The 27,622-nt window shown below is 36.2% G+C and overlaps 1 protein-coding gene and 2 pseudogenes across 11 annotated transcripts in view; all 3 read right to left on the reverse strand.

Moving 5' to 3' along the window:
• SUGCT (succinyl-CoA:glutarate-CoA transferase) overlaps window positions 1–27,622 on the reverse strand; it is a 728,181-nt gene that overhangs the window by 652,873 nt on the left and 47,686 nt on the right. For 8 of the 9 annotated variants that reach the window (XM_081286411.1, XM_081286414.1, XM_081286413.1 and 5 more), the window contains one exon: window positions 16,362–16,482. The exons of the other annotated variant lie outside the window; for it this stretch is intronic. In XM_081286411.1, the coding sequence (XP_081142537.1) occupies window positions 16,362–16,482 (121 nt within the window). The remainder of the gene's footprint in view (window positions 1–16,361; window positions 16,483–27,622) is intronic. 9 annotated transcript variants of the gene reach the window in all.
• LOC308645249 (endonuclease 8-like 3) lies at window positions 6,024–6,993 on the reverse strand (annotated as a pseudogene). The gene is made up of 2 exons: window positions 6,972–6,993; window positions 6,024–6,680 (listed from the first exon to the last, which is right to left on the reverse strand). The product of its transcript is annotated as an endonuclease 8-like 3 (transcript).
• On the reverse strand, window positions 7,054–8,260 carry LOC308645250 (endonuclease 8-like 3; annotated as a pseudogene). Its single transcript has 2 exons — window positions 8,146–8,260; window positions 7,054–7,564 (listed from the first exon to the last, which is right to left on the reverse strand). The product of its transcript is annotated as an endonuclease 8-like 3 (transcript).

Raw genomic sequence — 27,622 nt, forward strand, 5'->3', positions numbered from 1 at the left:
GGCCAAGTGACCCATAAGGAGAACAGAACTAGTTTGTCTGAAGAGAAATTCTACCATATGGGCTGCCTATAGCACAAGGTGATCCTAACAGAATCACTTTGAGTATAAACAATCATCGGAGAAAAATGGAAATCATAAAGTGGACAAGAGCCTGAAATTCTGATATTAGATTGGACTGAACTTTTTAAAATGGAATAAGCATTAAAAAATGTATAGGACTTGCCCGGGATTTTATCCATGAACAAGAAAAATGAGCCAATAATGCAAGTGTCTGCTTGTAATACATCTGTAATGTATGTATGGATAAGAATAAATATTTTAAGATAAAAAGGTTATGCACTGGGGGACAAAATTAAGGCATGCAGTCACTTTCTGGAAATGGTCCACATCTACAGATAAAATATAATCTCAGTCCTTAGCTTTAGGGGCTATATTTTTTTAATTTTTTTTGTAGTTATAGATGGACAGAATGTTTTATTTTTATGTGGTGCTGAAGATCGAACCCAGTGCCTTATGCATGCCAGGCAAGCGCTCTGCCACTGAGCCACCACCCCAACCCTAGGGGCTATGTTTTAAAACCATGTAGCTATATGGTTTTTCTTCCTCTGCAGAGATGGTGTCATTATCTGTTTAAATAATGAGTTTAGTATGAAACGTCAATGTCAAGCCATACTTTTGCTAAAGATCACTAACCTTGAAGTTAGAGAAAAAATATTTACTGATAGGAGAGGGAACAACAGAGACACCCATCAATTTATAACAGTAGTTTTCAATTATTGTGACTATGAGAGGACCTTTTAGTGTCAAAAACTGTCATATCCATAACTGAATATTTATTCAGTATAGAAATGAACTAACCTGGACTACTAGATTTTTCACTTTGTTTTTGAGGTTTTTTTTCTTGGGGGGGGTGGTATATGTTTGTTGGTTGTTTGGTTTGGGGGTTTTGGTTTTGGTTTGGTTTTGTGTTTTTGAGACAAGGTCTTGCCATACTGCCCAGGCTGATCTGAACTCCTAGACTCAAAGAATCCTCCTGCCTCAGCCTCCCAGCTTGTGCCATCATGCCCAGCTTAGACTGTGGTTCTTAAAGTTTAAAAAACAAAACAAAACAAAACAAAACTTTGCCTATTGATATTTGATAGTTCATTTGACTTAATTTGGATTCTTTCCCTTTCCTTCTTTTTCTTTCTTCCTTTTTTTTCACTTGCTCCTTCCTCCCTTCCTTTTTCTTTCTTTTCCATTTCTTCAGCCTTCTTTTTCTCCTTTTCAAAAGTTTATGGACTTACAGAACAGGCTGATTTCTACTTATTCTAACTTTTTAGAAGATGTGGGGCTGGGGATATAGCTCATTGGTACAGCACTTGCCTAGTATCTATGAGGCACTGAGTTTGAACCTCATCATCACAGTAAATAGGCAAATAAATGAATGAAGGGTTTGTGTGGTAAATATACAGAAAATGGTGAATATATATATGTGTGTATGTATGTGTGAGAGAGACAGACAGACAGACAAAGACTAGCTCATCCCATAAGAATCTAATGGCAGCACTGTTTTGTTTTGTTTTGTTTTGTATCCTCATTGCCAGGATATGAATATACAACGAAATGGCTAGACAACTGTTCATACATATTTGGGCTCACATTCTCTGTGATTTACTTTGAAACATTATAGCAGCCTTAATCTAAGGACACTCTAAGCTACATTCCAAAGCATGAGCCTCACTTTAATATCCAGAGTTCATAATGAGACAAGTCACCAGGAATTGAGTCCTATTTCTTTTAAAGATTATGATCCTATCCTCTAGTGCTTGAACCCCCTCCAGCAGCCACCTCTGAGGTGTCTTCTCTGGCATTCTGCTCTCAGTTTTGGTACTCCAGGCATGCTGGTTTTCTTAGACTCCTTGGGCCCATTGTAATTGGTATTCTCTCCATGAACTACTTCTTCTCCAGCTCACTACATGGCTATTTTCTTCTCATCCCTGATGTCTATTAAATGTTACCTCCCCAGAAAGGCTTTCCCTAATCATCTTTCTTCTATTAGCCTCTACCACAGTACTCTCTCTCTGGCTCTTTCATTACAGCACAATTTGTTAATATACAGCATATTTTATTTTTTAACTTGTTTATAAAATGTCTCTAGCACTAGGCTGTAAGCTCCTTAAAGGCAGGAACCATGTCTTCAATGTTTGCTCTAAACACTCAACACAGCCAGGAATATGCAGAAGCTCAAGAAATATTTGTTTAGGGGTGGGGAGGCAATGAAGAGAAGAAACAAGGAAATAAGCAGAGAATTACTTGAACATTTCTTAATCGTTCATTACTATTATTTCAATTGTAAAACACAGAATAACAAATACATATCAGCCAGACAGCTTATTTTACAAATATAGTTGAAGTCCTGTGTGTATTTCTTCCCTGGCCCATATGCCTTCTCTTCACTCTCCAAGGATAATCATTCTCTGGAATTTAATACTTTTCATTACCATGTATATCTACATTTTTAGTACACATGAGGGAATTACTAAATATATACATATAACATTTTGCATGATTTTAACTTTTTATGTAAATGGTGTCATTCTGTATATCATCTTTTGTAACTTGTTTTCCTCACTTTTATTTCTGAACTCTGGAAAGTTTAGGAAACTTCCACTTTCCATTTCCATTCCCATAAGTATATATGTAAAAATAAAACAGTGTGTCAGAGGGTAGACTCATTAAATTTCACAAGAGCTTGCCAAATAGCCTGCTAACATGGATATACCATTTACAGTACTACCACCACTGTTCAAGGCTACCCTTGCTTCACTCATAATTTGTACTGTTTTACTTTAAAATGTCTGTCAAGTTCATGGGTGAGAAGTGGAATATTTTGTTTCATTTTGCATTTACATAAAGATTACCTAGATTGAGTAGTTTATCCTTATCTACCTACTAAAGGATTTCTTTTTTGGAGTTTGCCCATTTTTCTGTTGTTTCTCTTCCTTCTTTCCTCACTTCCTCCTCTCTCCTCTCTTCTCTTCCTCTCTCTCTCTTTCTCTCTCTCTCTCTCTCTCTCTCTCTCTCTCTCTCTCTCTCTCTCTCTCCTCTTTTATTTTTGATTTGAAAGAATTTTTTTATTCTGGATACTAATCCTTTGTCAGCTGTCTTCCAAAAATCTATGACTTATCTTCTTACTTTTTAGTTTTTTTGTTTGTTGGTTGGTTAGTTGGTTGGTTTTGTTGGTTTTTGCACCAGAGATTGACCCCTGGGGTGCATATTCCCTGAGCACATCCTTAGCCCTTTTTATTTTTTATTTTGAAACAGGGCCTCATTAAGTTGCTTAGGTTCTCACCAAACTGTTGAGGCTGGCTTTGAACTTTCAATCCTCCTGCCTCAACCTCCCATGTTGCTGGGATTATAGGCAAGTACCACCTTGCCTAGTTTATGGTATCTTTTGATACATAAAAACTTAAATTTTTAATAAGTAGTCAAGCTTATGAATATTTTGCTTTATAGTTTATACTTTTTGTGTGTTATATACAAAATTCTTCCACATCCTGAGCTCATGAAGATATTCCATAATTATTCTTTCTAAAAGTTTTAAAGTTTTGCTATTTATATACAGAACTTAAATCTATCTGGAACATCACTTTAGTGTCTCCAATAAACTTGAAATTCAATTTTAACTTTTTTCATAAGGATAAAAAATTATTCCACCATCATTTACTCTAGAATTCATTCTTTAATGATCTACAGTTTAAGCTACAAATTTTTTTTAAAGAGAGAGTGAGAGAGGAGAGAGAGAGAGAGAGAGAGAGAGAGAGAATTTTTAATATTTATTTATTTATTTTTAGTTCTCCGCGGACACAACATCTTTGTTGGTATGTGGTGCTGAGGATCGAACCCCGGGCCGCACGCATGCCAGGCGAGCGCGCTACCACTTGAGCCACATCCCCAGCCCATACAAATTTATATATATAAATATGTTACACACACACCACACGCACACACACACACTTCCACATATGTGGCAGTCTGTTTCTGAGCTCCAGAATTTATTACATGGTCTATATCTATTTCCTTATGTAAGTACCACACTGTCTTAATTATTCTTATATAATAAGCCTTAATATCTAAAAAGGACAAATCTGCCTAACATGTTCTTTCTAAAAACTATCTTGACCATCTTTTTACCTTTGTTCTAGTAAATGCTATTCTTTTGCTTCATACAACTCTAAAGCATTTTTTATTTAAAATTAAAGAGTAAGTCTAACTCTGTTGAATATTCCCTGTGAATTAAGTCCAGAGGTCCTGCATGAGGACTTTATGAGGATTTCTGCACTCTGTCCATGAAAGGCAAAAGATTAAAAAGATGCCATTGAGGAATTCACAAAAGTCAAAATGGCATTTTTCCAACCCCTTTTCTAAAAGAAAAATAAGAAATTTTATTTGATATACACAATGTTCCCACAAACGTAGTGTAATCAATAATATAATATATTTATCCTTCCAAAAGAAAGGAGTAATGAAGTGAACAAAAAAAATAAAGAAAAAGAAATATTTTAAAATGTAAAGAGGAGTCTTACTGCTAAACTTTTATAAATAACATATATGGAAGACACAAAGGAAAAAAGTACAACTTAAAATTAAATTGTTAAGGGACGCACCATTTTAAGTCTACAAGTATAAAGGGCTATGCAGTGGTTGCTTTGATTTAAAAAGCTTTCTCAGGAGGATCAAAAGTTTGAGACCAGCCTAAGCAACTTAGAGAGACCCTGTTTCAAATTATAAATGGCTAACAAATATATGAAAAAAACGTTCAACGTCTGTAGAAATTAGAGAAATGCAAATTAAAACTACACTGAGATTTCATTTCACTCCAGTCAGAATGGCAACTATCAAGAACACAAGCAATAATAAATATTGTTGAGGATGTGGGGGAAAGGATACACTCATACATTGCTGGTGGGATTACAAATTGGTGTAACCACTATGAAAAGCAGTATGGAGATTCCTCAGAATACCTGGATGGAATCACCATTAGATTCAGCTATCCTACTCCTCAGTATATACCCAAAGAAGTTAAAAATCAACATACTAGAGTGACACAGCCACATCGATGTTTACAGTAGCACAATTCACAATAGCTAAGCTATGGAACTGCTGGTGCCCTTCTACAGATGAATGGATAAAGAAATATTTCTCAGTCATAAAAAAAGAATGACTTATGACTTTTGCTGGTAAATGAAAGGATCTGGGGACTTTTATGCTAAGTGAAATAAGTCAATTGCAAAAAAACCAAAGGTCAAATGTTCTTTCTGATATGTGGATACTAATATACAATTAGGGAGGGGGAAAGCAGAAGTTCAGTGGATTAAACAAAGGGAAATGAAGGGGGGAGAGAGTGGATATGAATAGGGAAAACAGTGGAATGAATCTGCTATAATTTTCCGATGTACATATATGAATACACCACCAGGAAAACTCCACATCAAGTACAACCACAAGAATGGGATCCTATATATTATAAGTTCTACTCTATATATGTATAATATGTCAAAATACACTACTTTCATGTATATATAAAAAAAACAAATTTTTAAAAAAGAAAAAATGTATAAATATGTACCTTCACAGATTCTAACTATTAGTTCACATAAAAACATTGCTATTTTCTCCAAAAGTAATGTCTAGTGAATGGTAGCCTTTTTTCACTCTAAAATTATTATTGTCATTGCTATACATATTAAATATACATAAATGGAATATGCTGTACATCCAATGAAATATCTTAATGATTAATTAAGGTAAGGGAAAAATAATCATAAGATGGAAAGATGACACACATTAAAAAGATAATAAGAATAGCAGTTCTTAAATACTACAGTAACTTCATTTACCTGTGTCATAGATATTCTACAAGTTTCTATTAAATAAGGGAAGTAAACATTATAAAAATATGGAGGAAATTAAATGTCAGATACTTTACAGATAGAGAAAATATTAGCATCCTGAAATAATTTTTATTTCTGACCTATTTTCTACCCACTAGGGGAAAAAATGCACTGTTTTTCTTTCTCGAAAGGGCACACAAACATTTTTTTTTCCATTATTATGTCCAATCTTCAACACTGCTATCATGATGGAGTATTTTCTGCAGTTGCAGAATAGGAAAGACAAATCTGAGCATTCGAAAAATCCATATTGTGCTTCTCTAGGTAGAAGAAAAGTATGAAACTAACTTTCCTTGTTTTTGACATCCTTCTTCACAACTTGGAGAACACAGAGGTGGTTGTATTTAGTGCACTGAGGACTGCCAACATTTAAGGTACAAGAACCATCTGTCATATTAGTTTGGAGTTCACTGTTAGAAAATCCAGGTTTGCAACTTTTGAGATCTGTTCTAAGTAGTTGTAGTTTCCTCTTTTTTATGTGCTGGACTAAATAATTCTGAGAGCCCCACTGTGGATGATACGTTTACTTTGTTGGATAGTTGAGTTGTATAATTTGTTCTTTCCTTGGAGGAGTGCTAGATATCATTAAACATTTTGTAGGAAGACAGTTTTGATATTTCCCACTTAGTATCAAGTTTTGGCCTTTTTTCCCCCAAATACTGGATTTATTGCTAAAATCAGGTAAGACAAGAGTTATAATTCCAAATAGAGTTTTCCAGTGACCTTCATCTTTGTATCTATATTCTCAAAGCTATTACAAGGGTATTTCACAAGTTGTTGATGGCAATAGAATTTTATTCATTCTTTTTTTTTAAAGAGAGAGTGAGAGAGGAGAGAGAGAGAGAGAGAGAGAGAGAGAGAGAGAGAGAATTTTTTTTAATATTTATTTTTTTTAGTTCTCGGTGGACACAATATTTTTGTTAGTATGTGGTGCTGAGGATCGAACCCAGGCCGCACGCATGCCAGGCGAGCGCGCTACCGCTTGAGCCACATCCCCAGCCCTTTTATTCATTCTTAAGCACTAAATCAATAGGCCTTGAAGTAGAGCAAGTTTCATATGACTTAGCAGATGGCCTATTAGTGTACAGACCACACAGGTCCCCTGCTGTTCAGATCCTCAGCTAGATGTCCAAATGATTATAGTATTTCTAGCTGCAGTTTGCATGCATCAACATGTTGAGGAGGGTTTTTTTGTTTTTGTTTTTGTTTTGACAATGAAGACAGAAATATGTCATTCTGTTATTCTCCCCTAAGTGACACACAGTTACTTTGCAGGGGTATTAACAATTAAAACGCTTCTACTTTACTGTTTAAAGATCCTGTTTTATGGTGCCTATAAAAGAAAATGCTGAAATCACTTAACATCTTCACAAGGTGATGGGTCTGTTGAGCTGTTAACTGACAAACTTTAACAACTGGATAGAAACCACTGTCAAAGACGGCTTCATTTTTGATAATGTTCCCAACCCCAGGCAATACTTTCTGATCCAACAACATATCACATAGCATCCAAAATGTCTGCTTTTTAACTTCACTTTCTGCTCTTAAGAAACTAAATTTAGGTGAACATACATCTAATTCTTCCATCCTTCTTATTCTCTGTTGACTTTCCATTGAGTTTCTAAGTTCTCAGAGAAACAAATATTTGGTGAGCTGCCCTTCAAAATGGGAGAAACTCCATTTTTACTTGTATACACATGTGGATTAATTATAATTAAGCTTTTCATTTCAAAAAGAGTCTTAGGAAGACATTTCAGGAGGCTAGGTGTGATAACATAGAGCTCTCCGCCCCACACTCTATAAAGCACTTTTCCTCCTGTTGGTTACTGCCTGGCCCTGGAGCCCTACCACCTGAATTTTCTCTCGATTCAGAGTACAACCTGGTTCTTCTATCTTACTTGTCAATGCCCCTGCTTTGTGGCCCACTAGCTGCAGGGCCTGATGAAAAAACTGCTGTGCAACTTCACCTCTGCACCAGCACTGACTCCATCGCCTGAAAATAGCTTTTTAAACACTGCCCCCTAATGTGCATACTCAGCTTCCTCCGAAATGATAACAGGACATACTAATAAAAACAATCAGGTCCTTCCTCCCTTGAGATCAGTTTAGCATTTTTGTCTTGCAGACCAGATTTCATAGACTGAGGCAATTTCAACCACACAACTGTCAGAGTGCATTAAAGTAAATCTCCCAGCCATTCTAAGATTACTCTCATCAGCAATGAGGCCAACATGTGAGTGAGAACAGACGATTTGGGCTTGGACAGCACTGACAAGACAGCAATACCACTGGGAAACATCAGGAAAGTCTAGGATTCCAATCATGACATGTGCAACATTAGACTGATATAATCAGTCTTATTAAAACATTGATTACTGGGCTGGGGTTGCAGCTCAGTGATACAGCACCTGCCTTGCACGTACGTGTGAGGCACTCGTTTTGATACTCAGCACCACATAAAAATATATAAAGTTATTGTGTCCATCTACAACTAGAAAAAAATATTTTTAAAAAATTAATTACTGAAAATACCAAACTTCTACAAAAGAGAACTTTGCTTTATAATGACACAAGCTCATGACCCATAAGTGATTTTTGCTTCCAGAATCTGTTTAATGTAGACTTTCTGACTAGCAAATTTGTTCATGATTTCCACCATTGCAAACATGATTACAATAAATGAAAAAGAATGGCAAAAGTAATTCTCAAGTAGAGCAGTTCAGTGTCTTATAATCACAAAATTCATGTCAGCACTTAATTAACAATGATCTGTCTGAGTATGGAAGACATTTAGTCACTTTATATTAAGCCAAGAAACCTGAATTTTAAGCCAATCTGCTAATAAATAGCAGTGTACCCTTAGGTCTTTTAAACATTCTGGACCTGTTTCCTTATCAGGAAATAAAGGAGAATAAACTGTAAATGTTATTCTACAGACCATCAGGAGGTAGGAATGGAGAAAATTACAGAATAATGAGAAGTAATTTTTCAGATTACACATGCCTCTGCCTGTCACCCTTTTACTCTCCTGTTCTATCACAGAAACCATATGATCCACCCATTCTCCCTTCGCTGAGAATTACTGGGTTAGATAATCTTTCTCCAAATCTCTTTGTACATTAAAATACACAATTTGAGAATTGGCAGAAAATTTAAAGATTCTCCAGTCATAAATCAATACCCAATAAAACTTTCAACCTTAACCTCAGTTAGTTATAAATGTGAACCTTTGGGGAATGTGAGATTCCCCAAGTGGATAACTTTTTATTTGGCTGAATGATGTAATAAAATGCATTATTTCCTATTTTCATCCTTCTTGAAACCCATGCTCTTTGCCATGGGTGTCTTTTAAATGTCTGCCAATCTCATAGGTGTGAAATAGAATATTATTTTGCTTTAATTTACATTTGTCTAAAGACTACTGAGACTGAATGAAACCATCATTGGTATTGGGTTTGGCCATGTGACTGCTTTGAAATCAGTAAAACTATCCCCTTTACAATAGCCTGTTAACAGATGTGATGTAAGAAGGAGACTAAAATATGTCTGTGGAATTGGGCTTGTTCTCTAGTGCTCCCACTTTTCACTATGAGATCATGCATTTGGTAGCTGCTTGTCCAGGAAAAATAAAAGACATGCAGAGAAGACCAGGTCCCTCAACCCACAACCTAGAGCCAAACCTAACCATTCTATATCACCTGACTCTCAGCCAATCACAGACATAGAAAAGAGAAATAGTTATTTTAATATAAGTTTCCACATGTTAGTTATATAGCATTTTGTAATAGGATAATTAAAAGATGTTAATTTACCTATATAAATACTTTAGACCTGGGCTGGGGTTGTAGCTCAGTGGTAGAGCACTTGTTTCATACACGTGAGGCCTGTGATTGATCCTCAGTACCACATAAAAATAAACAAACAAAAATAAAGACATTGTGTCCATCTACAACTAAAAAATTTTTAAGTACTTTAGACCTTAATATTTCCATTGGATTTGAAATTCTAAGGAAAAAAATCTCTCTTCTCTGTCACAAATATAAAAATTGATATGTAAATATAACAATAAAACTTATTACATACAGAAAAAAAACAGTAACTCTAAAAAAGAGTCAGATCTAGTGATAAAGAGAGATCCACCTTATATAGAACCTGTCTCTCAACTGGATTCAAGAAAGAAGTTAATAACTCCCCTAAGCAGCTCAGCAAGACTCTGTCTCTCTAAATAAAATATAGAAAAAATCATTATCCAAAGTACATGCATGAAGACATGAATTGATGTGAACATACTTTATATATAACCAGACATATGAAAAATTGTACTGTATATGTGTAATAAGAATTATAATGCAGTCTGCTGTCATTTATTTTTTTAAAAAAATTTTAAAAATTAAATAAAAGAAAAAAATAAAAATTTAAAATCGAAAAAAAGAAAAAAGCTTGGATGTGGCTCAGTGGTTAAGCACCTCTGGGTTCAATTCCCAGTACTAAAAAAAGAAGAAGTTAATGACCATTACAGCTCTTCATCCCACCTAAAATAATAATCATGTGAAAATTGTATTTACAACCTACTTTATGTTATGATAATACCACAAAGATAATTATACTGAAAAACAAAATATTATAATACCCAATCAACCTGAATGCACAGAAATATAAGAATTTTGTTATAATTTTATAATAAACATTATAAAAAACAGATATTATGGCTTTTTTGCTGTAAAACAAGATTTTTTAGGGATGAATTTACTGTAATATAAGGAGTAAAGTTTTTGCTTAGTTCTTTTTGAAATCTTTAAATGCACTAGTTCTACTCCCTGCCTTAGGAAAAGACTTAAGGTATAGTGACTTATGTCAATAATTGAATATTTACATCATGTACAAGTTCTTTTGGTATGGTAAATCAATGATAACTGTAGAGTACTACATACAAGCCATAGAAGAAATAGCAAATTAGGCCAAGTATGCACTCATCCAGGTTACCCTCTGGAAGTTTTTTCAGAAAATGTATGCATATCTTTACCACTTCTCTATGAAAAGCAAAATGCAGAGATAATGGCAGCTATTTAAAACTCTTTAGTCAAGTTTTGATTACTCATTCATTGATTCAAGAAACAGTTGTTGAGCCCCTACCATGTGGGAACAGAACAAGAACCTGAAGGAAAGAGGGAGAGAAAGGCAAGTAAAGAGGCAAACACAAACATGGACAAGAATACTCAACCCAATCTTTAGAGACAAAGAAAATCTGAACAGAAGTAATGATATCCAAGCTGAGATCTAAAGGAAAAGGAGAGAGTGAACAGGTTATGGCAGAAGAACAGTGTTCCAAACAATGGGAACATCATGGTCAACAACCTCAGAAGTGAGAAAGAGCATAGAAAATTTAGGAAATACAAGTAATTCAGGTCAATGAATACATTATGCTTTATGTCTTTCTGCTCAAACTCTCTATACTGTTAAGCTTAAACTGGCTATGAAAATAAACTGTTTATGTACTTGACTTCTAGGAGGTTCTCTTCCTATGCCTTTAACAATTCCTTTTCAAGGAAAGAACCCTTCTGAACTCATTTTATGAAGCTGGTATCACCCTGATACCAAAGCCAGACAAAGACTCAAAGGAAAGAAAATTTTAGACAATGTCCCTGATAAACACTGATGTAAAAGTTATCAATAAAATACTGGCAAATTGCATATAAAACATATTTAAAAGATAGTGTACCATGATCAAGTGAGGTTCATCCCAGGGATCAAGTTAAGTTCAATATATGGAAATCAATAAACACAATTGACACATCAATAAACTTAAAGACAAGAATCACATGATTATCTCAAGAGATGCAGAAAAACATTCAAAAAAATTGAGAATCCATTCATGCTCAAAACACTAGAAAAATTTGGCATAGTAGAAACATAACTCAACATTGTAAAAGCTGTATATGCTAAACCCAAGACCAACATCATTCTAAATGCAGAAAATTTGAAATCATTCCTCCTAAAAACTGGAATAAGAGGGAATTCATGGGGGCTGGGGATGTGGCTCAAGCGGTAGCACGCTCGCCTGGCATGCGTGCGACCCGGGTTCGATCCTCAGCACCACATACCAACAAAGATGTTGTGTCGGCCGAGAACTAAAAAAAAAATAAATATTAAAAAAAATTCTCTCTCTCTCTCTCTCTCTCTCTCTCTCTCTCTCTCTCGCTCTCTCGCTCTCTCTCTCACTCTTTCTTTAAAAAAAAAAAAAAAAGAGGGAATTCATGTCTCCACCACCACCACCACCCTGTGATTCAACATAGTCCTGGAAACTCTAGTCAGAGCAATCAGAAAAAAAGAAAGAAACCAAAGGGATACGAATGGGAAAAGAATAACTCAAAATACACCTATTTGCCAAGGACATGATTCTATATTTAGAACACCAAAAAAAACTCTACAAGAAAGATCATAGAACTTGTAAATGAACTCATCAAAGTAGCAGGGTTTAAAATCAAAACCAATAAATCAATTGCATTTCTATACACCAAGGATATATAAGCTGAAAGAGAAATCAGGAAAACTATCCCCTTTATAATAGCCTCAAAAATATAATATATTTGTGAATCAACCTAACAAAAGATGTGTAAGACCTCTATAATGAAAACTACAGAACACTAAAGAAAGAAACTGAAGAAGACTTCAGATAATGGAACTATCTCCCCATGTTCCTGGATAGGCAGAATCAATGTTATTAAAATGGCCATACTATCAAAAGTGCTATGCAGATTTAATGCAATTCCTATAAAGATCCCAATAATGTTCTTCACAGGAATAGAAAAAGCAATCATGAAATTCTTTTGGAAAAATAACAGGCTCAGAATAGCATGCTTAGCCAAAAAATGATGCAGGAGGCACCACAATACCAGAACTTATATTATACTACAGACTATAGTAACAAAAACAGCATGGTATTGGCACAAAAAAAGGCATGAAGACCAACAGAACAGAATGGAACACACAGAGACAAACCCACCTAAATACAGTTATCTCATACTAGACAAAAGCAACACAAACATACATTGGAGAGAAGATAGCCTCTTCAACAAATGGTGCTGGGAAAAATGGAAATCCAGACATAGTAAAATGAAATTGAACCCTTATCTTTCACCGAACACAAAACTCAGTTCAAACTGGATTAAGGACCCAGGCATTAGACCAGAGACCCTGTGCCTACTAGAAGAAAAATATAGGCCCAATACTCCATCGTGTAGACTTAGGAACCTAATTCCTCAATAAGACTCCTAAAGCACAAGAAGTAAAATCAAGAATCAATAAATGGGATGTATCAAACTAAAAAGCTTCTTCACAGCAAAGAAAACAATTGATAACATGTACAGAGATCCTACAGACTGGGAGAAAATCTTCACCACCAGTACCTCAAATACGGCATAATTTCCGGGATATACAAAGAACTCAAAAAACATAACACCAAAAAAAAAGAAGAAGAAGAAGAAAGAAGAAGAAGAAGAAAGAAGAAAGAAGAAAGAAGAAAAAGAAGAAGAAGAAGAAGAAGAAGAAGAAGAAGAAGAAGAAGAAGAAGAAGAAGAAGAAGAAGAAGAGGAATCCAATCAATAAACAGGCTAAGGAACTGAGAAGTACTTTATAGAAGAAGAAATACAAATGGCCAATAAATATATTAAAAATGTTCAACATCTTAAGCAATTGGAGAAATGCAAATTAAAACAGTGTACACTGAGATTCCAACTCACTCTAGTCAAAATGGCAATTATAAAGAATACAAGTAACAATAAATGTTGGCAAAGATATGGGGAGAAATGTACTCTCATACATTGTTGGTGGGACTGCAAATTGGTGCAACCATTATGGAAGTCAGTATGAATATTCCTTACAAAACTTGGAATGGAACCACCATTAGACCCAATTTTCCCACTTCTTGGTCTATACCCAAAGGACATTAAAACAGCATATAACAGTGACACAGCCACATCCATGTTTACAGAAGCTCAACTCACAATACCCAAGCTATGGAAACAACCTAGGTGTCCTTCAAAGGATGAATGGATAAAGAAAATGTGACATACATACACACTGGAATGTTACTCACCATAAAGAAGAATGAAATTATGGTATTTGCCTGTAAATGGATGGAATTGGAGAATAACATGCTAAGTGAAATAAGCCAACCCCAAAAAAACCAGAGGCCAAATGTTCTCTCTGATTTGTGAATGCAAACCCAAAACAAGGGAAGTAGGGGAGGGGAATAATAGAAACCCACTGGATTAGACAAAGGGAAATGAAAGGAAGGGAGGAATAGGGGAATAGGAAATAGAGTAGAATTAATGGGTCATAATTTTCCTAGCCTTGAATTTTTGTTCACAACCAGAGTAACTCCACCTCATGTACAACCACAAAAGTGGGATCCTAAATAGAATAAGTTATACTCTATGTATGTATATTCTGCCAAAATACATTCTACTGTCATGTATAACTAAAAGAACAAATAAAAAAGAACATGGAAGATATAAACCAAAGCCACATGGTTAAAACCATTTCTAATTTTTAATGAGAAATATAAAATCTCTTGAGCATATGTTGGGGAAAAATTCCTTTTCAACCTTCTCTACCATGTCCTAGTTATCATCTACACTTCTAGTCACTGGAGTGAATTGACCTCAACTTCAGGTACTGTCCTTTTTCTTCTGCACTCACTCTCAAAAGATTGCACCCAGGGATCACATTTGCTCAAAACTACCAAATATTCCATCTTCTCTGAACTCTTGACTCTTAGTTCCAATCCTTTGCTTCACTTCCCCACTTGACTATCTAACAGACATCTCAAAGATAAATCCAAAACCTGACTCTTGACATTTTCCCCACAAATTTTTTTTCCTGTTTGCTCATCTTAGTATATAGTAATTTTGTTCTTCTAACTGCTCAGGGCAAAATCTTAACATCATCCTTAACCCTACTCTTTCTCTGATACTCACCTATAATTCATTTGCAAATCCTATCCATTTTAACCTGAAAACATTCAGAATCCTATCACTCTGCAACTGCCTGCACCACTACCACTCTAATTCAAGCCATTGTCATCTCTAGCCTGGTACTTTCCAACAGCTTCATAACTGTGCTTCTGCTTCTGCCTTTGTTCTCTACATCCATTCTCAATACAGTAGCTAGAGATATCCTTTTTAAAATATATCAGATCATATCATTCTTCTGCTCAACCCTCTTTTAGCTTACAATGTAACTCAGGGTAAAGGCCAAAATCCTTAAAAGTAGCCCATGAGTTTTGTTTTGTTTTGTTTTTATGATCTTGCTAATGAATATATCCCTGGTTTTCTTCTTATGACATTCCCCCTTACTCATTCTGATTCAGCCACACTGACATAGCTGGTCCTCAAACGTAGTCAGTTCCTTCTTTCAAATATTTAAATGGTACACTCTTTTACTTTATTCAAGTCTCTGCTCAGATGTCAACTCCTCAATGAAGCCTTCTCTCTATTCCCAGTATAAAACATCTCCTCTTTGCCCCATCCCTCTTGTCCTGTAGCCCTTATCTGTGTTAAACTGAATTAAATAAATATATATTACATATATATTTCCCTATCCTAGAATATAAATCTTCTAGAGAGCACAGGTGTGGTTTCTTTACTCTTGCAACCAGAACTATAGAATACTGCCCAGATCATAAGCCTACAATAAATATCTGATAGATTAATAAATAAAAACTAAAAATATTATAAATTTTTATGACAAAACCATTAACAAGTTTCTATTTTAAGAGCCACTTAAAATATGAAAAACTAAGTAATACTGTGACTTTTTTCCTTATAATCTACACACATACACACACACACAAGGTTCACTGGCAAGGCCTTAACAATCAAAAGACTTTATAATACTCTTCTCCTTCCCTTGGTTTGGCACTTCCTGATACATTATAGGGATACATTCAGTTTCTATGTTATATTAAAATCAATCAATATTTCACCTATAATTCATCTGTATTAGTTGATAACAGTACTTTGTAAACATTTATAAAACATCAATATAGAAAAATAGCAAAACCATAGGCAGACAATTCAAAGAAGAAATACAAACAGGGCTGGGGATGTGGCTCAAACGGTAGCGCACTCGCCTGGCATGCGTGTGGCCCAGGTTCGATCCTCAGCACCACATACAAACAAAGATGTTGTGTCCTCCAATAACTAAAAAATAAATATTAAAAAAAAGAAATACAAACAGTAGATAAATATATGAAAATGTTCATTTAAGTTAATGTTCCTTAATGTTTAATAGTCTAAATGGCTTAGGGAGAGGGAAAGCAGAATCGCTTAAGAAAACCAATACCTGCAAGAAGTTTCTTATAGAAGCAAGAAAATGAAATAATTGAAAAACTTTCTCCCTAGCAAGGGTATGGTATTGAACTACCTGTGATGGAGCAATAGATGATGTGAGGAGCAATCTTGTCTATATCTTCATACCCCAGGCCCATTGTGGACAGTTTTCCAGGGACATAGTTTTCCACAAATACATCACAAACAGCTGCAAGCTGAAGGAAGAGGTAAAGATGAATCAGACTTCTTAAGGGACTTCCAAATTGTAACAACTTTCCCACATAATAGGACTTTAATTTCAATAAACACAATTGATTCTTAATTTGCAATAGTCCATAAAAAAATAGAGAATAGATAAAGTAGATTCATATAAACATGAGAAGCCATAATCAACTATTTGAAGTATTTGTCAGTAAAATAATAGCTATTAACATGATATTAAGTAGTTTTTACATCCTTCAAATGTAAGAAATATTTAGGCTAAGTGATCTGTCTAAATATATTTTAAGAAGTATAGGTAGCCAGGCACAGTGGCACATGCCTGTAATCCCAGTGGCTCAGGAGGCTGAGGCTGAAGGATTGTGAGTTCAAAGCCAGCCTCAGCAATTTAGCAAGGCCCAAGCAATTTATCAAGATCCTGTCTCAAAAAAAAAAAAATTAAATGGGCTATGGATGTGACTGAGAGGTTAAGTGCCTATGGGTTCACTTCCTGGTTTAAAAAAAAAAGTGTATATATATATATATATATATATATATATATACACACACACACACACACATACATACATACATACACACACTCTATTCAACATAGTCCTTGAAACTCCAGCCAGAACAATCAGGCAAAAGAAGGAAATTTTAAAAGATACAAATTAAAAAAGAAGTTAAATAATCTGTTTTGCTAATGACATGATCTTTCATTTAGAAGACCCCAAAAAATCTACCAGAAGATTTACAGAGCTGATAAAGTTAGTTAAGTAGCAGAATATAAGAGAAACATAGATAAATCGATCACTTTTCTAAACTCCAATAATGAATCTGCTGAGAAATAAATTAGGCAAACTATTCTATTCACAATAACATCAAAAAATAAAATAAAATCTTTGGGATTTGATACAACAAAGCAGTGAAGGACCTTTACAATGGAAACTATGGAACTCTGAAGAAAGAAATTGAAGACCTTAGAAGATAAAAAGGCCTCCCATGTTCTTGAATAGGCAAAATTAATATTATCAAATGGCCATATTACCAAAAGTGCTATACAGATTTAATGCAATCCTCATCAAAATACCAATGACATTCTTCACAGAACTAGAAAAAGTTCTAAAATTCACTTGGAAACATAAAAGATCCAGAATAGGGCTGGGGATGTGGCTCAAGCGGTAGCGTGCTAGCCTCGCATGCGTGCGGCCCAGGTTCGATCCTCAGCACCACATACCCACAAAGATGTTGTGTCCGCCGAGAACTAAAAAATAAATATTAAAAATTCTCTCTCCCTCTCTCTCTCTCTCTCTCTCTCTCTCTCTCTCTCTCTCTCTCTCTCTCTCTCTCTCTCCTCTCTCACTCTCTCTTAAAAAAATAAATAAATAAATAAATAAATAAATAAAATAAAAGATCCAGAATAGCCACAGCAATCCTGAGCAAGAGGAGCAATGTTGAAGGCATCACAATACTGAACCTCAAATTATATTACAGAGCTGTAGTAATGAAAACAGCATGGTACTGGTACTAAAAGAGTCATGAAGACTGATGGAATAGAAGACACAGAGACAAATCCACATAGATGCAGACCTCTGATACTTGACAAAGGTGCCCAAAACTTATGTTGAAAAAAAGAGCCTTTTCAACAAATGGTGCTGGAAACTTGTCCCTTATCTCTCACCCTGAACACATCAATTCAAAGTGGATCAAAAACCTAAGAATTAGACCAGAAAAAATTCTGCAACTGTTAGGAGAAAATATAGGCCCAACATCCCAACATATTGGCATAGGCTTCAACTTTCTTAACAAGACTCCTAATGTACAAGAAGTAAAGCTAAAAATCAGTAAGTGGGATGGCATCAAATTAAAAAGCTTCTACAAAGCAAAGGAAACAAGTAAGAGTGTGAAGAAAGAGCCTACAGAATGGAAGAAGATCTTTGGTACCTGTTTCTCAGATAGTGCATTAATATCCTGAATAAAAAAGAAGTTAAAAAAATACCAAAAAATAATAATGCATTAATAAATGGGCAAAAGAACTAAACAGACACTTCTCAAAAGAAGAAATACAAATGGCTAATAAATATATGAAAAAAATGTTCCAACTTCTCCAGCAAATCTGAGAAATGCAAATCAGAACTACATTGAGATTTTATCTTATTCCAATCAGAATGGCAATTATCAAGAATACAAATAATCTGGGTACAGTGGTGCACACCTGTAATCCCAGCAGCTTGGGGGGCTGAGACAAGAGGATAACAAGTTCCAGGCCAGACACAGCAATTTAGTAAGACCCTAAGCAAATTAGTGAGACCCTGTCTGAAAATAAAAAATTAAAAGGACTAGACATGTAGCTCAGTGGTACAGCACCCCTGAGTTAAATTCTCAGCATAAAAAAAAATACAAATAATAATAAATGTTGGTAGGGATGAGAGAGAAAAGGTACAGTCATACATTGTTGATGAGACTGCAAATTAGTGCCACCACTATGAAAAGCAGAAAATGCCGAGAAATGGATAAAACTGGAGACCATCATGCTAAGTGAAATCATCCAGACACACTAAGTCAAAGATCAAATGTTTTCTCTGATATACTGAAGTTACTCCAAAATAAGAGGGGGAGGAGTGGTGTAGGGGATTTCATCAAAATAGAAGAGGAATCAGTATAATTGAAAAAGAGTATTCAGATGCTAGGGGTGCTGGATAAGAGAACAGTGGAATGAACCTGACTTAACATTCCTATGTACATATAAGAATATACCACAGCAAATCTCATCTTTATGTATATCCACAAGGCACTAATTTAGAAAAAAAATTTATAGGGCTGGAGTTGTGGCTCAAGTGGTAGAGCACTCACCTAGCATGCATGAGGCACTGGGATTGATACTCAGCACCATTCAAAAGTAAAATAAAGATATTGTGTCTACCTAAAATTAAAAAATTAATATTTTTTAAAATATCAGTAGAGTATAGGGAAGGGAATTGGAGAGGGAGCAGGGAAGGGAAATAGAAAGTAAGACTGAGTTAGAGCAAATTATATTCTATGCTTTTATAGTTATGTCAGAACAAATCCTAATGTTATGTATAACTAAAAAGAACTAATTGAAAATATAAAAAGAAGTATAGGTATATAATAGAATATGCATATATAAAGTTTAGGAAAACATGTTTTGAAACCTTTACCAAAAATAACGAAATACAGTATCTTCACTACTCTCCACTCCTTTTATGTAATGTACCTCATTACAATATACCTCATTATAATATACCTCATCACATGCACTTAGTTTACATGCGATTCTGAAATGTCTTCACACTTTTCAGATGCTTTCTTTCCAAAGTTTTAAATGTCTTTTTGAACCATTGTTTTGTTTTGCAGCCCAGTGAATCAGCAACTGTCAGAAACAGAACCTAGATTTTGATTACTAGACAACAGCAAATAGATTTAGAGGACAATCAACCATTGCAAACATTAATCTTAACTTTATTTTCAAAATCTCAAATGTGACTGCATACCTTTTAAAATTTTTTTATTTAAAATCATGACAAAAAAAATAAAAATAAAATCATGACAAAAATTGTAGTAGATCACTCAGAGACATTGATTATAATCATTCTAGAATATATCCAGGAGCCTAATAACTATTCAACACAATTTTTTTTTTTGGACTAGTGATAGGCTCAATGATACAGCACTTGCCTAGCATGAACAAGGCCCTGAGTTAAAGCCCCAGCACTGCAAATACATAAATAAATAAAAATTGTTATTACCACATTCACATAGATTTTAAATATATTCACATACATACAAATTAACATAATAAGACTCCAGATCAACAGTCAGCAAACTTATCAAGGGTCAAGTAGTGAACATTTTAGGCTTTTCAATCCACACACATTCTCTATCACACATTCTTCTTTATTTTTCTTTAACAATCTTTTGTAATTTTTTATATTGATGCATTATAATTATATATAGTAATAGAACACATTGTTGCATATTTGTGCATGCACACAATATAACAAAATAACTTGGTCAATTTTGTTCTCTGTACCTCCCCTTTCCCTTTCCACCTCCTCCTCGCTCCTCTTCCCCTCCCTCTAGTCTCCCTTCTGTTTTTCTTCAACAATCTTTAAAAATGTAACATCCAGGGTGCTGGGGATATAACTCAGTTGGTAGAGTATTTGCCTCACATGCTCAAGACCCTGGGTTCAATCCCCAGCACCGTCAAAAAAAAAAAAAAAAAAAAAAAAGTGACATCCATGGGTGTACAAAAGCAAGCCCAATTTAGCTCACAGACTTTGCCAACCTCTACTTTAGATAGTATAGGTTGAATTAATATAAACTTTGGATGTACACATGTAAATAATAAAATAATAAATTTTCAATGTGTAACTAAACTTGGAGATTATAGATGGAAATGACTTGCTTAACAAATTAAGAGGCTGAGAAAATCTTAGGTGCTATCTCAAGGAAAGAAGCTTTCATTCTCCAGAGCTCTTGAAACAAAGGCCCTAGAAACCCAGATAATTACCTCTCAGGAGAGGAATGATAAAAACATTAAGAATAGAATAAGGCCCTAGGTTCAATCCACAGCTGAAGAAGAAGTAGTGGGGAGAAGAAGAAAAAGAAGGAGGAGGAGCAGGAGAAGGAAGAACAGGAGGAGAGGGAGGGAGGGGAAAAGAAAGGAGAATGAAGAGAAGAATAAGGAAGAGAGAAAGAGAGAGAACATGTTAATCAATTTTCTGTAGCTATACCTGAGGCTAGGTACTGTATAAAGAAAAGCATTTTAGCCAGGCACAGTGGTGCATGCCTATAATCCCAGTGACTTGGGAGGCCAAGGCAGAAAGATCACAAGTTCGAGGCCAGTCTCAACAATTTAGCAAAGCTCTAAACAACTTAGTGTCTCAAAATTAAAAGAAATAAAAAGAGTTGGAGATGAAGTTCAATGGCAAATCATCTCTGGATACAATCCCCAGTACCAAAAGAAAAAACAAAGTGGTTTAGGGTTGGTAGTATAGGTCAATGATAGAGAGCTTGCCTCACATGTGCAAGGCCTTGGGTTTGAACGCCACCACAAACACACACACAAGTTATTTTCTTCACAGTGTTAAGTTCAAGGGCCTAGTGCCAGTATCAACTCAGCTCTGGTGAAGACCTCATGTCAGAGAGCATCACAATGGCAAAACACATGCAATAGGGATCTTGGTGAAGTGGGAAGCTAGAGAGCAGGGAAGGAGTCAGGCTTGCTCTTCTATAACACCTCACTTGAGTGAAAACAACCAGGATCCCGCAAGAACTACCTTAATCCCTTCTGAGGGCAGCACCTCCACTAGGCTTTATGTCTTAAAATTTCCACCACCTCCCAACATTGTCACACTGAGGACCAGACTTCCATCACAAGAACCCTTGGGGACATGCTCAAACTATATCCAAAAAATAGCAAACATAGAAAATTTGACTCAAATCTCCAGTCATAAAGGCATTCTTTCCAAATTTCAGATGCTAATTAAAAATTAAGCTGGTTATCAACATGTAGCCATACCCCAAGGTGAGGTTCAATAGATGCATTTTGCGGGGGGGGGGGGGGGGGGGCTAGGGATTAAATTCAGGGGCACTCTACCACTCAGCCCACAGCCTCAAGCCTATTTTGTATTTTATTTAGAGATAGGGTCTCACTGAGTTGCTTAGCACCTGGCTTTTGCTGAGGCTGGCTTTGAACTCATGATCTTCCTGCCTCAGCCTCCTTAGCCATGAGGATTACAGGCATGCACCACTGCACCCAGCTGCATTTATTTATTGTTAATAATTCTACCAAGCATTGCTTCAGGGATCAGAGAGGAAGTGTTAGTATTAAATTTAAAAATCAGTTATTCCTTAATTTATTCCACAAAATTTTCTGAACCATGCTATTTACAAAGCACTCCTATAGGCACTAAAGAAAACAAACTGTACAAATACATCTAGACTTCCTTGCTGGTCACCTCTCTGTTGTGTAGTTCTCATGGTACAGGATATAGTACCTTATTTATGTAAATGGCATTAAATAACTTATTTTTATTTTTAAAACCCTGTGGAGGATCCCCTAAAAAGTTAAACATAGAACTATTATATAACCCAGCAATGCCATTCTTAGAAACATATTCAAAAGAATTGAAAACAAAGACTTGAATACTTGTATGCAAATGTTCACAGCAGCATTTTTCAAATAGCCAACAGAAATGAAGTTCTGATACATGCTACAACATGAATAAACCTTGAAATCAGTATGCTAAGTGAAATTAGACAGAAAAGAACAAATATTGTGTGATCCCACCCATATTAAAATGTATAAAACAGGCAAATTCATAGGGACAGAAAGTAGATTAGAGATTACCAGGGGTTAAGGGAGAAGGAAATAAAGAGTTATTGCCTAATGAATACAAAGTTTCTGTTTAAAGTGGTAATGAAAACATTTGGGAGATGAGTAATGGTATAACACTGCAAATTTAATTAATGCCACTAAATTGAATACTTAGAAATGATTAAAATGAAAATTTTTATGTTACATATATTTTGCCACAATAAAAAATTTTGAACCATATGCAGTATCTATTTTTAAATTTCTATATAATTATAAACCATATCTTGATTTACATAAAGTATCTAGTGAGACAAAAGTGTAAAGTTATGCTAATAGCAAATTATCCAGAATATGTTAAATCTGAATAAAGGAGATTACATGCTTTTTGCCAATAACTAGTTATATTAGAAAGTACTTAGAACATGCTAACAAGAAAAGTAGATTATATATAAAGAACACATATGATATTTTCTCATATTTGGGGGGGGGAATAAGTATACAAAAGCATAAGATAGAGTTGAATATGATATATGAAAATATTAATCTTTTTACCCATTGCTATAGTCTGGATTTTAAATGTCCCCCAAAGGCCCATGTATGGAGGCTTGGTGCCCAGGGAGGTGCTAATGTCAGGTGGTAGAACCTTTAAGAGGTAAAGCCTAGTGGGAGGTCTTTTGGTCACTAGAGGCATGCCATTTAAAAATATAGTGAGACCCCATTCCCTCTTCTTCATTTTTTTTTTTTTTTTTGCTTTCCAGCCATGAGGTAAGCAGTTTTTTTCTGCCATGCACTATTACTATTATGCTCTATCTTACCCAAAACAATGGAGCCAACTTATCATGGACTGATACCCCTAAAACTGAACCAAAACAACACTCTCCCAAAACAACCTTCTCCCTTTATAAGTTTATTAGCTCAGTTACTTATAGTTACAGAAACTGACTAATAATACCCATGAACAGGCATTACTCAGGTAATAAAAATAAAAACTAAGAGCTATGCTCAGTTAATACTGAGTTCAATCCCCACCACAAAGAAGACAAAGGTAGGGAAGGATGAGAAAAAGAGCACAATGAGGAAAAGGAAGAGGAGGAGGAGGACTGCTCAGAGTACCATACAGTCTGGCTCTGTAATATTTAAGAAAAACAAGTTGAATTTGGAAGCTATAGATTGCTACTGATAAATTTGCCCAGCAGTGTTTATGATCACCAAAGAATGCAATATGTATGCATTATGATATTTATTGCTCAAATATCCCTGGAAAAGAGGATATGACAGAAATTATTTTCTTCAACTGAAAAATATTTATTGAAATAAATATGTACTAGTGACTTATGAGATAGTAATATTTAGAGAGTGTCGGTAATCTAAAGTATTCTCTCTCCTTCTCTTTTTTTTTTAGGATATATACCCCTGTTTTAGTTAGCTTTTTCACTACTGTAACTAAATGAACCCAACCAGAACAATTATAGAGGAGGAAAAGTTTATTTGAGGGCTCATGGTTTTATAAGTCTTAGTCTATAGAAGGCTGGCTCCATTCCCCAGGGCTCCAGGTGAGGCAGAATACCATGCCAGAAGAGTGTGGCTAAGGGAAACAGCTCACATGATGATCAGAAAGAGACTCCACTCTCCAGATACAAAATATATACCCCATATCCATACCCTCAATGAACCACTTCCTCAAGCCACTACCCACCTGCCTCCAGTTACCACTCTGTTAACCCCATCAAGGATTGATTAATCCATTGATTATGTTAAGGCTATAACCCAATCATTTCTCCTCCAAACCTTCTTGCATTGTCTCACACATGAGTTTTTGGGGGACACCTCATATCCAAACCATAATAACCCCCATTCAAGATCTTATATGTTTCTTATAGTCTTGGAAAAGTCATTCATGGTGTCCTCCTGGCCTCTCAAGAGATTCAGTCTTTTGCCAGGGGCAGAAGGATGTGGTAATAGGGAATGAACCAAGGTACTTTTATTTTGAGACTAAATTGTTCTCACTAAATTGTTCAGGCTGGACTCAAAACTGTGATCCTCCTATTTCAGCCTCCCAAGTGGCTGGGATTATAGGTGTGTCCTGCTGCACCCAGCTCTGAAAGGTTGAGTCTTTGAGAACATACTTTTGTTGTTTTCGCCTCAGGACTTTACTACAATAGCACCATGAAGCTGGTTCAAAAGTATATAAACAGTGGGGCATGGTGCAAATACCTGTAACCCTAGTGGCTCAGGAGGCTGAGGCAGGCAAATTGCAAGTTCAAAGCCAACCTCAGCAATAGCGAGGCCCTAAGCAACTGAGCAAGACACTGTCTCAAATCAAAAACTAAAAAGGGCTGGGGGTGTGGCTCAGTGGTTAAACACCCCTGGATTAAATCCCCAGTACCAAAAAAAATTAGTGTGAGATGGTACAGACTACAAAATGTAGAGGACAAAAAAAAAAGTGTGATGAAAACCAGCCAGTTGCTGGCAGATTCTAAGATTATCAAGTTATTAGGTGATGAAAGATCACAAGCAGTTGAAATACTGATATCTAGTCTTCATTGAGATGTGAAAGATATACAACATGCTGTTTTGAATTAACAATTCTGTGGTTAACCTGGAGACTCTTTTAGCTCTTTATGAGCATTTCTGTGAAGAATGTCATTGGGAATTTTGGACTCAGAAAATGGCAGAGAAGATCTAGGCAGCAAGCCTCAACTCCTTCACATTTCAGAAACTAAATAGCAAAAGAACAGCTAATCAGAGAGGTGGGTGACAGAGTTAACACTCTAAAACTCAATATTGGACAGTTTGAGACATGGAAGTATAAGGAAAGAATTGAATGAAGAAAATAGAGAGGAGAGGCAGCTCAACGATATACTACACAGGTTTATTCAAACCTCCTGAAGGGCATCCAGTAGAGAATGAGACTCAGTATTCCTCTTATATCCTGGGGTAGATATAGGGGAGAGGGGTGATGGAATGTGTGGTTAGGCCATTGATGGGGGTTGTCAGGGAAGGATCTTTGTGGTGTCACCTTTTTAAGGAACCAGGTATTATTCAGGATTTCAGTCCCAGATAACAATTTCCTTTCTTATGATGACAGAATGTTGGGGTTTCCTTGCATGATGAGAATATTGTCTGTGGTTTAGGTCAGGTTGAGTCAGAGTAGCCATGAGGTGATTCTTATTGTAAGATGGAGGAAATGTTTCAAAATGGTGTTATCTATACCAAGTTCTTCCTCACAGGACAGAGTTGGAATACAGTTACTGGAGCATAAAATAAGGACAGAAGTCCTTGAACCTGAACCCTGATAAAGGTGGGAGTGAAGGAAGGGGTAACAGAGAGAAAGAAGGACAGAAAAAGCCCATGAGCTTACTTCCTTAAGAACAGTTGAATGAAAAGCAGATCAAGGTGAAAGAGGACAGAAGCAGCAAAAATAGTGAAGAAGATCACACTTTTGCACCCAAATTGTGGGCTAAAAACTGCCAGACAGGAAAGTCATTTTGTAGATAACCAGCCTCCCTAGAGGAAATTAAATCAATACAGCTTTTTCCCCTCTACAGATAGTAAAAAATAAAGCTATAGGGAATGACTCTGAAGTGGGTTGTCTCAGTAATCCATCTAGAAAGCACTTGTAGAGGGATTGCTGCTAGCTGAAGGCTACTGAAATCCACTCCTCCTCACCAAGGACAAGGGGAGTGGGGTGGAGCTGACCTGAGAGCAAATCACTCCAGGAGAATGTTAACCCCAACCCAGCACTCCTGGTCTCCACAGTAGCTCAGGCAAAGACAGGCCAACTGACACAATCTCAGTGACAGGTAAAACCCCAGTGATTTGTGGCAGCCAGGGTAGAGGTTTCTGTAACACAGAGAGCCATAGAGCCTGCAATCACAGGCTCCACAAAAAATTCCCAAAGGCCACCAAGTGCTTAGCCAGCACCATTACATAGACACCCCACCAGTGGGGAGCAGGGGAGCAAGCACTCCATGATTCACAGCAACCAGCCACCAGCAGTAGGAGCTCAGGCAAAGGTGGGCCAACTAACACCCTACCCCAGTCACAGAGACCGTATCCTGGGAAATCTGCTGCAGCCAGGGTGAAGGCTTCTGAGCCACAGACTGCTCACATGGAAGCCCCAGAGGAGCAAGTGCTCAGCAACTTACAACCACAAGCCAAAAGAACTCAGATGCAGGTGGGCCAACTAATACTCTACCCCAGTCACAGGGATGGTACCCTAGTAATCTACATCAGTCATAGTGGAAGCTTCTGTGCCACAGATCACCACAGAGAGTCTACAATCACAGGATCTATAGTAGCAGATAACCACCAAGCTCTTTGCTGCTATAAAGAAGGCCATGAAGAAGGGAATGGGCATTCAGCATCCCACAGCAGTCAACAAGAGCCCTAAGCCCTGCACACTGTGTCCCCATACCCAACAGTAACAACTAGTGGACACAGCACCCTCCAATAACACTTGGGCCCCTGGGCTGACTAACAAGTACTGCTGGTGAGAAAACCACAGAAACCAGGAAAGCAGCTCCTGTGTCCTATCATCTCTAGGAGGATCCATAGCTGTGAGAACCAGAGTCAGCAGTTAACTCAATTTTAACTCAGACACACAAAATCACAGAAGGCATTTCCTGAGGATAACCCCAAGAGGCCAGTGGAGAACCTCAACACATACACAAAGGCAGTACAGCCCTCAAAGGGGCTTAACAGAGCAGTATCACACAGAAACCAGCCACCAGATACAAGCCCACCAACGTGTGACCTATGATCTATGCACTTCAGACCACCATAGTGCACCCAGCACCACAACAACCATACTA

Source organism: Spermophilus citellus, assembly GCF_964194105.1.
Source record: "Spermophilus citellus genome assembly, chromosome: 3".
Classification (NCBI taxonomy): Eukaryota; Metazoa; Chordata; class Mammalia; order Rodentia; family Sciuridae; genus Spermophilus; species Spermophilus citellus.